The 13640-nt window shown below is 42.6% G+C and overlaps 1 protein-coding gene across 4 annotated transcripts in view; it reads left to right on the plus strand.

Moving 5' to 3' along the window:
• glra1 (glycine receptor, alpha 1) overlaps positions 1-13640 on the plus strand; it is a 34815-nt gene that overhangs the window by 13755 nt on the left and 7420 nt on the right. For 2 of the 4 annotated variants that reach the window (XM_077021863.1, XM_077021866.1), the window contains exons 3-8: positions 555-593; positions 6684-6751; positions 8753-8976; positions 10255-10337; positions 10709-10846; positions 13543-13640. The exon at positions 13543-13640 is cut by the window's right edge and continues 117 nt beyond it. In XM_077021863.1, the coding sequence (XP_076877978.1) occupies positions 555-593; positions 6684-6751; positions 8753-8976; positions 10255-10337; positions 10709-10846; positions 13543-13640 (650 nt within the window). Of the gene's footprint in view, positions 1-554; positions 594-6683; positions 6752-7296; positions 7550-8752; positions 8977-10254; positions 10338-10708; positions 10847-13542 lie in introns of those variants that run through there. The other 2 variants (XM_077021864.1, XM_077021865.1) reach the window with 2 other exon arrangements.

The raw sequence follows: 13640 nt of genomic DNA on the forward strand, positions 1-13640 counted from the left end.
GGCCCTGCAATCTGGCTGGAGCAGATACTATCGGTGGGCAGTAAAGGAGCCTTAAGGAAGGGATTACGGAAATTGCATTTCAATTTACCAGAGAAGAAAAATGAAAGAAGGAAAAAAAAACCCTCTGAAATGAAGTGAAGCCAGTTTGACATGTAGTCTTTGCATTTTCCCTTCTCAGTAGCACATTGCATCTTTTAGTGCATTTTGCTAAGCCATCTTTGCCTCCTGTAATGAGATGTGCGTTGCACCCCGGCCCACCCCTGCCCCCTTTCATTTCAATGCATCATCTCCTATCCTGCCCGTGGACCCTCTGGACAGATAAGTGCATCCTTCCAACCTGCTCTTGCCTTTAGTATGTTCACCCCAGCCTTCCCCTGCCATACACATCATAGCCCAAAGTGTTGGCGAATAAGCTAGCTATAAACTAGAGCAATGCTTCTTATGGTTTCCTTTGTGTTTGTTTGTTTTTTTGTTTGTTTCCGAGGAGAAGATAACGACATAACATTATTGCTGTTAGAGTATTATGTGTTTAATCTTGATCTTTTTTTCATTAGACCCACAAGGCTCCAAATCGGATGGTACTCACAAGAAAGGTACTTCCTTTTTATTCATCCAGGAATAACCAAGCTTAGTGATTAATGCACCTGGAGCAGTATCCCATTAACATATGTAAGGCAGCAGCTAGCAATGTGCACTTTCTTGGGTTAAATGGCTTCTAATAGTACCTGTAGATGTTTGTATGTGTGTTTGTAGACCACTCTCTCCATCCCGTTCTTCTGAGAGACTGACTGTAATTAAGAGAGCAATTTAAACCACTTACCTACAGTCAGCATTTTAATAAGAACGCCTGCGACTAATAATGTTGATCCAGGCATTTCACTTTATCTGTCAATGTCAATGGTTTTTTTGTGTGTATGTCTTGAGTAAGAGATGAAAATATCACCTGAAAAAAAAAATCACCTGTCACCTAAGCATTACCCAGGTGACGTCTGGCATCAGATTGACCTGTTCTCAATTGTTACTGTTAATTACCAAGTGTGGTTTAGTTTAAGATGCATAGTTCTAATTACTCCACTTTTCAGCCTGATTTTATGAACTACAGTTCATAAAATATCCACTGTAGGCTGGTCTGAGGAACTGATCTGCTATAAAACCTGGCATTCCTGTGGATAAAGCGTTTTGGATGTCACTCTGGAAGTTCCCTACAGATCTTGTTGTTGTATTTTAGCTAGCTGGCTTGGTTTTATAAATAACAAGTGCCCCTGTGACAACAGCCACCTTTAGGACTACCTAAATGAGGAGTGAGTTTTCTCACTTTTGTGAACACAGCACCTCTAATATAACCACAGGCCCCAGACACCCCCCCCCCCCCATTTCAGATGGTCTAGAACCAATACCAGAGCAAAATGAGTTTCCACACATGAATGAGTTCTGCTAGAGATGTGAGCAATGCATTGATGTAATTGTGCTAAGATACACTAGTTATGAATACAATTAAATCAAATCTTCAGCCCAAAACATTTTGACAGAAAGAGTTGCCTGTGATGTGTGTTGGAGCTGCATGTGGAAAATAAAGAATCTCTGTAATGTAGGTGCTGTCAGCTCAGAACTGGCACTGAAACATTATTAGAGCCTATAAGTATTTACCTGGGGTGAGAACAGCTCAGCATGTTATACACACACATCTGGAGTAATGTTCGGGTTGGATAACAAATCTGGGGTAATGTTTGGGTACAGATCTGGAGTAATGTTTTGGTTGGATAACACAGATCTGGAGTAATGTTTTGGTTGGATAACACAGATCTGGAGTAATGTTCGGGTTGGATAACAGATCTGGAGTAATGTTTGGGTTGGATAACACAGATCTGGGGTAATGTTTGGCTTAGTTAACACAGATCTGGAGTAATGTTTGGCTTAGTTAACACAGATCTGGAGTAATGTTTGGGTTGGATATCACAGCTTTTAATTAGATTAAAACTGGTAAGTACACATAAACATTTTCCCAATGGTTTAAAAACCACAGTCAATACAATTTCAGTACTTTTGTATTTTTTTATTCTCTCTTGGGTCTCTCTAAACATATAGTCTATAGTGATGCAGTAGTCTATAGTAGATGCAGTAACATTACTCTATCAGGTACTGAATTTCTAATCTCCAGGTCTTGCTCAGAATCGACAGGTCATATACAATATATACACTTAGATGACAATTTCTAGGTATTTGACCACTAGCATGTATGCAATTGCCTTTTAATTGATTATCTAATAAATGAAGCAATAACCATTGATGCATTGAAGCTTTGTTAATCTTGAAAAAAAGGGCAGTATATGTTACTGCCAGCAGCTGCAGACGTTGTCAGTGTCAGCAGCCTAAACGGATGACAGCATTTTCATTTTGTTTGTAATGCACCTCATCAGTTGATAATTAGGATAAACGATACATGAGTCTTATAATAGTGACACATTAGGGGAAGCAAAACTTCTTAAAGTCACAGCAGTTGTTCCAAGCATTAATTTGGGGCTATTTAGGTTTTTCAGTCTTAGGGGGTAGTAGTTCCAGAAGTTCTTTAGAGAAGCAAGGTGCTCTGAGAGTAGCAACAGTCTCTTACATTTGGCCTGTTTCTTTGGTGTACATCATGAAGGCACTAAAACCACAACCGGCTTCTGGCTATAGAGGAAAACACTGCACTGCTACCCCAGGTCTCACAAAAGCTTCAAGTTTCCTTCAGAATCACTCCTGTGATGGAATGGTGCATCACATAACAAAAAAAAAAAACCAAGAATCCATTCAGGGGGCTTACATTTTGAAACGGATGCATCAAGAACTGCACATAGTGCTCCAAGATCAGACTGTAGTCTACATTAACACACCCGTGTGAAATGCTACTACTCTAGGACAGAGCTGACAGCCAGTTGTCCAGACAGGGCATGTATCAAGAGTTTCATCCTAGACCCAAAGAATGTGATGTACCCTTCTAAATGTTACCATTTAAGGCACATTGAAATTTATACTTCTCTCAAACTGAGATATCGCTTTAGACATCTTGAAAAAAAAAGGTATTTCTGGGAGAATTTTATACATTCAGTTCCATCACAAATGCCATTTAGAATGAACGTATAGGAGAGAGTTCAACACTGATCTTAAATATGGAAGAACCATCTGGTTTGTAGTAATTACGTTACATTAATTTTTTTATCTGGTTATTTTACACCTTTCAGTAACACACAACACAGTTTGTTTACTTTGCAGGAAATATGCAAATGTACCGTTGCAATCTGTTTACTTCCACAGATAATTGAAACCATGAATATGTAGCTGAAATAAACACCTCTGTGAAGTTGTTGCTATTCCTTATCTTACCTGGGAGGGGGCAGAAAAAGGGCCTGGTAATCCAGTATAATCATTCCGCAGTGGACTCCTTCCCTATCACAGCCCCCACCCCCACCCTCCACACCCCCACACACCCATTGATTTATGTCCCTCTCCACACACCCTCCTCCAAGGCTGCCATGTCCCCCCGTCAGTCAGTGCTAGCCTTAGGGCCAGGAAGGGACTCTGGTAATTTAGCAACCTGTCATTGCTTGTGGGCATGTGACATTGTGAGCTAGACCGCTCTCTCCTTCTCTCTCTGTCTCCTTCTCTCACTCTCTCTCTCCTTCTCTCTCTCTCTCCCTCTCTCTCTCTCTGTCTCTCTCTCTGCGGCTGGCTGTCACCGCGAGGTCCCACTGGCCCGGCTTGTCCACCACTGCCCAGCCCTTCTGAATTTTAATACAATCTTTCTAATGGTGAACGTCGCCTCTTGCTGCAAAAAAACCCCACAGTGATGGATGCTTGGCTTGCTTTGGAGTCTATCTCCTTTCTCGGATGACGTTGTGGTTCAGGTGGGCGACCTTAAATTGAGCAGAATAACACACGGAGGCAGTTAAAGGACTTAGATTTCCATTCGTGATGGCTAAAACTCTTTGAATGCAATAGAACGTCTCTACATCTGATTGTATTTAGAGCTGTCTAAGAGAAGCTATTTGAGTCTCGCCTTAGACGTATTTCATGCACAGACACGCGTTCTTTCGGTGTTCATTAGACTTGTAAAGCTATTCATCATGACAGTGTAGGAACCTGCAGAAAATGGCTCTGTGAATTCTGCTTACTGAAGTGATGGACAGTTTTCCCTGTGTATTTATTTGCTTGCATACATGCAGAATGAGGCTTTGCAACTTCACTGTGGACTGTTTCACTTGGTCAGATCAAATGGGAGCATGTCTCTGATGTTGGTCTCTACTGTGTGATAGCTGCTATGCTGAGTCCCACACTGAAAGGCACAGCATGTCAGAAGAAGTGCACAGATAGTGCACTTATGCAAAAGGAGCGGTAAATACCCCTGGAGTTTTCCCCCAGTGCTGACGTACCACAGCAGGGCTTCTGCAGCATGGGACCGAGAGCACTCTGTTCCCCCCTCTTCTTCACAGAGCACAAAATGAACTGTGTTTCTCTGCATATCTTCTCTGAATCTTGCATATTACTTTAGTAAAAAGCAACGATGCATTGCTATTACCTTATAGGTACAGCCTTTCCGATACGAATATTTATTGCATCATGGTCAACGTGTTTCTGCTGAGAGCAGCTGGACGTTTGACATAAGCAATATCATTAAGATTTCTTAAGATCTTTATGGCACATTTTCATCAATGGCACTTCGCTTATCGGAAAGGCATCTTGAGTGCCTGTTGATTGTAATAAATCTACTTCCTCCACAGTGGCCTGCTTGTGCTTGAGTCTTCTCTAGAACTACTCACTTTAAAGGGGACATACAGGTGCCAGATAGATATCATTCTGAACGTTTTACTACCTGATAGCAGAGCCATGCAGTGACTGACATTATGTTGATCGTGTGGATCTGGACATAGAAACTATGGGTGAGTGTGAATTCATAAAACAGTGACAGGTCTCCAGACCCAGCGACCTCTTATGTATTTGCATCTGGTGGGAAGTGGTGTAATTGACCAACCTGGGTCAATTAAATCCACTCAAGGGGAGGCAGAAAAGTGATGTTGTCGATTAAATAACCCCAGTAGTGAATTTCTGCAAGCAGATTCGCCTTGGTTTGCTCCTGGCCTGTAGCAACACTTCTGAACCTGTGAGGTGGCTCTGATCAGCTCTGCTCCAGGGGGACACAGCGTCGCTGTCTGGGTGGGCGTGTCGTGTTTATGATCACACAATAAGCAGGAGCGCAGTGAAACGTGTGATGCCTCTTAACTATCGAACGACCGTCGTTTCTGCACGGAATACGCAGAGGTACGTCACCAAAACGAGGACTCGATTTGCTCAGCAGACCTATTGAGTGGAAAAAAGCGAGGGGGATTTCTTTCTCCTGCTGGCTGCCGCGTCCTCTCCCGGGTGTATTGTGTTCGAGACTTTTGTTTTGCAGGGACCGGATCATTTAGCAAAAGCGTGGTAAATCATCCCGGGCGATGAGTCACCCTGGCCTGATGGTTAATGAGCGCCGTCTCTACTGCCCCTCCACTCTCCTTGATGGAGGAACCGACCAATGAACTACTACCCAGCTCTGCTTCATGCGCAGCAAGGAATGTCAAGAACAGACAAATTATACTAAGCAGAGTACTACTGACTGGAGAAGGAACACTAGCAAACAAACCCTTAAAACACACTGATGTGTCCTTTGCAAATGACCTATGCTTTCTAGAAAATGTAGCATAAAAATGTCTCATTCAGTGTTTATGTCATGGAGGCTATATACCAAGGTGCATTCTAGAACGTACCTTTTTGTATTTCAAAGAAAATTCACAGCTTGAAAGCCCTTGCAAGCCGACATATGTTCCCCTCTAAGGATCTATATATTAAAATCCTAAGATGTTAGAAATGTTAAGATAGCGGGCAGAAATGGAGACTTGTATTCACAGCAGGCTGTTCAGCAGTTCTGCCTGGAAACAGAGTGTTTATGAGCAGAACCATTCGAACGCCCCCTCTCCGTCCCCAGTACAGAGGTGACGGCTTCGTTGTGTTTAATTCTGCAGCGGTTCTCTTTTAACGCAGGCACTTTCGTCTCCTTTATTTATTCATGTTCCCAAGCAGGAAAGCAGGAATGATATGCATAATAGGCATAGATCTTATGAGTTAGGTAAAGAATAATGGCATGCTTATTTACATGATCGTCCTTTCAGGTTTCACTGAGAGCCTGGTTTTGCCATGGTCTAATCTTATTATTGCTTGTACCAGCAGGTATTCTAGCCCACTGAGGAGGGTCACCTTAACATTGTATTCATTCTTCTAACCTTGAGGCCGTCCTCTGAGAGGAATTTATTTTAGCTCATCTGTTAACAAAGCATCTTACCTCATCTGACAACAAATTGTGGGGTTTTGGGGTTTTTTTTCCAGAAAAACAACCAATGTCACCTTATGAATTATAATTTTTAGGATAAAATGCCATGGCTGGGATAATGATAACTATTTTTGTAATAATATATCCTTTATGTAAATGGTCTCAAGAACATAACTTTTGCTTGTCTTAATCATATGAAACAATAAGCAGGTAAGTACAACTATAGCCCTTTACTATTAAAATGTTAGAGTTTTTTGAAAGATATGGAGTTACCATGTTATCATATGATCCCCCCTGACTGTTGTTACATCTCTCTTAACCAGTGTGTTCCTTTGCATTTCCACAGGTCCACCTGTGAACGTAACATGCAACATCTTTATTAACAGTTTTGGATCCATTGCTGAAACAACTATGGTGAGCCTAACTTTTACTTGACTTCAACCCAACACATTCTAGGTCGCTTACAAAATATTATATTTAAAAGAAATGAACAACTACTACATTTTGATTCAGTTCTGCGGTAAGTACGTAATGAAGTCAGTTTGAATGGCTTTGCCTAACGGGTCGTGCCACATTGCAGGACTATTGAACGCTCGATTAAACGCGCTCGCGCGCGCTGACTCCGTTTCCTCGAGCGCGTTTTGATTCACGCGTAGTCTTGACAGTTTCGACTGCCACGTTGTCGCACCACAGTCGCCTATACACGCAAAACACCTTGATACTTAAGGGCACCGTGGGAAGGAGCCGAGAGGCGCCTGCTGAGAAACCGTTCGCGCTCTTTCAAGAGCACTTCACAGCCCGCTCGCGATCCTGCGGGGAGCGCGAGCGACGCCCGCGCCGAGGCCTGCAGCTCGCAGGAACCTGCGAGGAACCTGCTGCGAGTAGCTGCGAGCGTGTCGTGCAGAACAAAACGCTCAAACGTTTCCACTCCCCTCTCTCCTCCACAGTCCGTGGATTGATCCACTGCGTTCGCGGCGCTCGGAACGAGAAAGCGTCGATAAATCGTTAGCGCTCATGGGGCTGTTGAGAACAATGTTTCATGCGGTAACGATCGGAGCGGCTCCGGCCGCTACTGGGACCAGCAGCACTCTGTCCTGCGCTGGCGCTCTCCTAATTGTTTACGCTTTTGCGAGGGTTTGGAAGGAGCAGCCCCCCTGGGGAGCGGCGAGGGGCTGTTTAATTAGCTCACCGCCTCTTCATTTTGCCAAGGAGGTTAGTGAGCGAGCCTATAAATCCAAAAAAGTGCCATTTGTTAGTGCAGTTGAGTTAGTTGTGACAGAGTCGTGCAAACAAGCAAAGTTTTCCTAATATGTCACAGTCAGGAAACGGTCTGGCCTTGGGCTTGAATCGCATTATGTGATGCTGTTGTCATAAATCAGTCGCTTTGGCCTGGAGAACTAATAGAGGGACATATTAAGTCTTTTTCTCCACCTTGTGTTTGTGCTGATGAATGTGTACTCGCGACTGCTTGATTGCTAGCTCATTCTGTTGGAAAATATGCCTTTGAAGTAGAACTTTGCTTCTGGCGTTATGTTTTCTGCTCAGAGATTGGCTATAGTAATTGATGTCGGAAAACTATGGTTGACTACAGAGAGCCATTCATAATTTACTACAAAACACATGATACTTTAACGTGTTCCAGAAGCAGGATAGTCCAGCAGGGAAGCGGAGTGGCACGTTGTTAAAACAATACTTGTATTGTAGTTTGTAAACTACAGGCAACCGAAGTAACTGATAAATCACCTGAAGCTGTAGTGTTATGTGCAGAACTGGACGGCTGTGCTATTTTACAGTCGTGAGTTGTTTATTATAAAGAAGCTGATTGTGATTTTACAGTGGACATGGGTCATTTATTATAAAGGGAAAATACAGACACAGTAAAATCAATAACTGTTACTCAAACCGAGCTGTAGTGATTCTTTGAGAGATGCAAGTCTAATAACCTGAAACAGGTGATTCTCCTCGGTCAGAATATTCTGAAATTCAGTAGACTGGGTGCTCATTAGGAAAAACGGCCCTGAAATATTGTGACTGATCGTATTGCAAAGGTTACTTGGTATATTTCCTTTCACACTAAGATTCTCCCAAGCTAGGCTACATTACTGACTAGACAGATTAATGATCTTCATGAAATTATATAATTGCCATGCTGCTGTTGTAAATCATGTTCGGATGAACTGGCGCTGATTTCACTGAGTGTTTACAGCGCATCCACCGTGCCAGTCAAACTGGATAACGGCAAATAACAGCCATCAGACAAAATCTGTAAATAGCCGGCCTGACCTGCTCATGCGTGGTTGCTCTAGTAAACCTCTCTAGGCTGGTAGCGCTGGGAGCAGCTCGTCCCTGGAGGAGACCTCGTGGCCCTCTTTCCCCTCCCTGCTCAGTGGCTTCCGCTGCGCTTCTGTGTCACAGGATTACAGAGTGAACATTTTCCTGAGGCAGCAGTGGAACGACCCGCGTCTGGCCTACAGCGAGTACCCCGACGACTCCCTCGACCTCGACCCCTCCATGTTGGACTCCATTTGGAAGCCCGATCTGTTCTTCGCCAATGAAAAGGGAGCTAATTTCCACGAGGTTACCACTGACAACAAGCTGTTGAGGATTTCCAAAAATGGCAACGTATTATACAGCATAAGGTGATGGCCTATATATTATGTATCTTTATATTACACGACAGAAATTGTGCATGTGTATTTAAGATATGTATTCTGAACTACAAAGGATTTTTCTATCATGTTTTACTTTTTAACGATAAGGCCCAGGTTGAAAAAGGTAATGCTTCTTCAAAACCAACAAAAATAGGCAATTCCAGTCTCTAAATTGATTTTAGATCTTATCTGTCCTGTAGAATACTGTTTAACTGAACTCTGATGATCTAGAGCTTTATCATCTTCTGACCTGACACCGACAAAAGAACCCTTCAGTTCACTTTGAGAGCTTCCTCTAAATTACCCAAGGCATGGTGCACACTTTGATTGAAAATCACTGGTAGTAAATAACCATTATCCTGTGGTAGTGATGCTATCATAGCCCAGAGTAGCACTGTGAAGCGTTGCTTTGGACAATTTCTGGAACTGGATCCTGGATCAATTTCTGGAAAATGACTAAGTGTATGATTGGCCTACGTGAAATGAAGAAAACGTGTGATGCGGCAAATCATTGTTCAGTTCGATATGCACATGAATACCTAACCAATTAAAAGAGCATTCGTTAAAATAACATAATTGGACTATAACAAATGTTTTAATCCTTCTGCTACCTTTAAAATATTTTATTCTAAACTCAGTTATGTGCATAGAACACGCAGGAGAAGGCAAACATGAGTCTCCAACTAAAAGAACAAATACGATTGTAAAAATGCTCTAACAAGAAGAAAAGAAACAAAAGCAGTACATAATAACCTACAGGTAGCGTGGCAAATGAGTCAACACACACCACCTGAACGGGACATAGTGGTTGAAACACAAACTTCACACACAAAACCACCGTATAAGAAAGTCTTACCCCATACCTCGGCCATCATGCTAAATAGCTAGCTAACCTCACAGGTGCCACCAACTGAAACAAATATGGATAATTTGTGGTGGTTATTGACTAGCTGGGACTTATGATTGGCCAAATGGTTTGAATACTTCATCTGAGAGGTCACGCATTTGAATTTTTGCTATTCGTCACGTCTTTTATGATGTGTTTATTGCTCATATTTATATCATGATGACAATGAAAATACAATTTATCTGACCAGGACATTTGAATGACAAGTAACCTGTTGAATTCCTCATGTTTATGATGTTGGCTTAATTCAATACGTTTGACTGTAGCTCTCTCCAGGCCTCTGAAAGAAGCAAAAAAGTGGAAGAAATAGCTCTTGGAGTCTGGTGTTGACCTGTAATGCTTGGTCTCATTGTTATCAGAATAACGCTGGTTCTAGCCTGCCCCATGGACCTGAAGAATTTCCCTATGGATGTGCAGACCTGTATAATGCAGCTGGAGAGCTGTAAGTATGCCCTGTCCGTACGACGGCCCAGCCAGGATTTATTCACTGTTTCCGAGATAGATATTTCACTGGCACACAGGAGGAGATGGGGAGCAATGTGATTTAATTGCAACTTCAAGTAGACCCGGTAGTCAGTGGGGAGATGATGTGAGCTCCTTTCTTTTGCACTTATAGACTTTTATTTAGTTATTGTTCTCAGAGGTGCAGGAGATTCGAGCAGCTCAATGCTTAGCATGAGAAACCGGTGTCACAGCTTGCTTAGTGTGACCAGTAATGCGATGCTTGTTCCCTGTTTCGTGCATCTTGGTCACCCCATAATACGATTTCCTTTTATTATTCTAAACCCACAGTTTGTTTTGCTTTTGCAACAGTTGGATACACGATGAATGATCTCATATTCGAGTGGGACGAGAAAGGAGCCGTGCAGGTGGCTGACGGACTGACGCTACCACAGTTTATCCTGAAGGAGGAGAAGGACCTGCGCTACTGCACCAAGCACTATAACACAGGTTAGGTCCCCCCAAACACCTGCTCAGGCTGGGAGACACCGTCGTGTATGGACCCCAAAGTTATTTCTGTAGTGCACACATATACAAGCAGACTTGTCTTACTATATTCCTGGGATATTGTAGCTAAATAATGCAATTGACAGTGCCTAAATCTAACTCAAACTTTCACTTTAGCATTCAATTGCTTCTTTTTCTTATTTCTTTTTTTTTTTTTTTTTTTTTTTTACTATTTTCCATATTCAATATATTTTTGAAAATAGTCTATTATGGCAACATTTTGCAGTTTTACGGTCATAATGGAGACTTTTCATCCCTGCAAGTGCTCAAAACATGACCACAGAGACACTGGCGCTCAACCTCTATACCTTTACCCACAGATGGACAATACACACCCACATAGACACAGACTTTTCCTACCAGGAGAGCTGAAAACAGACGATGGCCTCTGGCTACAGAAAAAGCATAATGGCCGTGCTCTGTTTCACCTTCGTGATCTTTTATTTGTGTTGAAAACCATCTGTTGGGTCATCCTCGCCAGTCGGGATTTGTTACCTACCACATAAATTGAAGGGAAAAGGGCTGAAGGCCAGTCTAGTTGGCATCTAAAATAGAATAGGCCAAAGCAGAAGGGACGCGGGAAGTATGGCTCTATTGGCGTTTCCTCAAGAACCCTACTTAAGAGGTGTAGACTGTGTGCAACAGTGAAGGTCACCTGGCTCATCTCTGTGTTCTACTATGTGTAAAATGCAGTCATGCATGGCTATATCAGTTGCCAAAGCCACAGTTCGGCTATAAAAAAGTCTGCAGTTTATTTCACATCACCACATCAAATAAATTGAATGTCCAAATCCATATTTCGGTCTATCCATTCAAATACCATTTCGGGAGCATTCTTCCATTCCTCTGATTCAGAGCAGTTTGATTCTGCTCGAGTGATAGAGCTAGCTGTCACGGTGTGTGTGCTGTCTGCTCGTCTGTCTGCGGTGAGCTGATGCCGGCCACGCTTTCTGGCTCACTGTGAGCTGAGACTCCAGCATGATGAAACGGGTTAGGGTAAGCCAAACAAAGTAGACAGTGTCTGACTGTGCTCTGAGATCTGAGCTCTGAGATCACCTCTCTCTTCCTTCACCTCTCTCTTCCTCTCTCAACACTTTCTTTCTTCTGTTCCCCTTCCTCTTGCTGTCTGCGTCTATCCCTCTATCTCTGGTGTTGCTGCTACACAAGTGAAGAGCGTATCCCTGCAGTGTGTGGTGTACGTGTCCCTGGCCCCCCGTTTACCTCCTCTCCAGTTTTGCTGCTGCTGGACCATTGGCGAGCACTCCGACTCCAAACCCACCCACCGCTCCTGAATCCCAGTTCTGATTCTTTTCTCCATCATAAACACGTTCTTCAAGACAGAGCGTCTCCAGAGCCTCAACCCTTCTCCGGGTCTGGCGCTGGTCCAGTGTTCACACGTGGTTATTCCCTTGATTCTTAACCGCTCTCTGTTTGCTAAGCCTGAGCTCTGGCATCTGTTTAGTGTTTCTTTATTCCTAATCCCCCACTCTCCACTGGGTCCCCGTATAGAAGCCAGACCCAAGGTGCAGCTTTAATTATTGTGTCAGTGCATCGTAGTGCTGTATTATCAGTTTGTATTTGCATAATTGTATAGACTACAAAGATGATTATCTGAAGCATATATTTTTTTCCACACCTGGTTTGCCTGTCTACTGTGTTGTGCGAGCACTGACTTTAACCTTATGTGGTCTTCACACAAACCCTCCGGAAACACTGTCCGCTCAGAACGCTGTTATAAGAGTATGTGAAATGCGCAGTATTACTGAAGAACACCAAAAGACCTTAATACGCTGCTGGCTTGTGATTTTTGTAGTCGGCTCCATTACCACTCTAGAGGATCATCAATTCCACTTCGCTTGCCTAAGCCGTGGAAGCAGGGTGCATGGTGAAATGGCCTTTCTAGCACAAACATGCTTACTGTCCATTAAACACACCGGGGGAGAAGAGGTTCAGTGGTAACCTTTAACTAGGTGTGGTATCAGGTGTCACCAAGCAGGAACTCGCCATAGTGCGTTCAGTGCAAACCTATTGTATTTCCTGCACTTCTTAGAGTACCAGTCCACCAATATACTAGAGTGAAGAAGGTTTCTTCGTTCTCAAATCAAGATTGAGCTTCTCACACAGTCCTGGACTGTTTTCCTTTGTGCTTTTTTGTTCATTTTGTTTTGTTTTGGTTTTTTTGCTGATTGAAGTATAGCTGGTGTACACGAAATTATTATAATTATAGAATAAAATGTATTCATTCATAAATCAGTTCATTCTTTACCCTTTTTTCTGTGATTGTAGTGCAGTACCACATGTCATAATTTCCTCTTAAAATATGAAACAAATAAAAATTTAATAAAACCTAAAAAACCTAAAAACCTTTTTAAACCTAAAAAATAAATTAAAATAAAATTTAAAAAGACAGCAAAATTGTCTACCTATGAGTATTGTAGGTTGTTTTTACATTGTATAACAACAATTATATGCAAAACGTGCTTTTTTATGAGCTAATTTTGTTTTTGTCATTTTTAATTAAATTGCTTTTGTTTATAACATTCATTCAAACATATGATATCAGGATTGTGTTCCGTGCAGGACTAAACTCCCTTTCCCTGTTCACAGTAACTACTGTATCTGTATGGCGTGTGTTTCAGGGAAGTTCACGTGCATCGAGGCCCGGTTCCATCTGGAGAGGCAGATGGGCTACTACCTCATTCAGATGTACATCCCCAGTCTGCTGATCGTCATCTTG

Source organism: Brachyhypopomus gauderio, chromosome 11 (assembly GCF_052324685.1).
Source record: "Brachyhypopomus gauderio isolate BG-103 chromosome 11, BGAUD_0.2, whole genome shotgun sequence".
Lineage (NCBI taxonomy): Eukaryota > Metazoa > Chordata > Actinopteri > Gymnotiformes > Hypopomidae > Brachyhypopomus > Brachyhypopomus gauderio.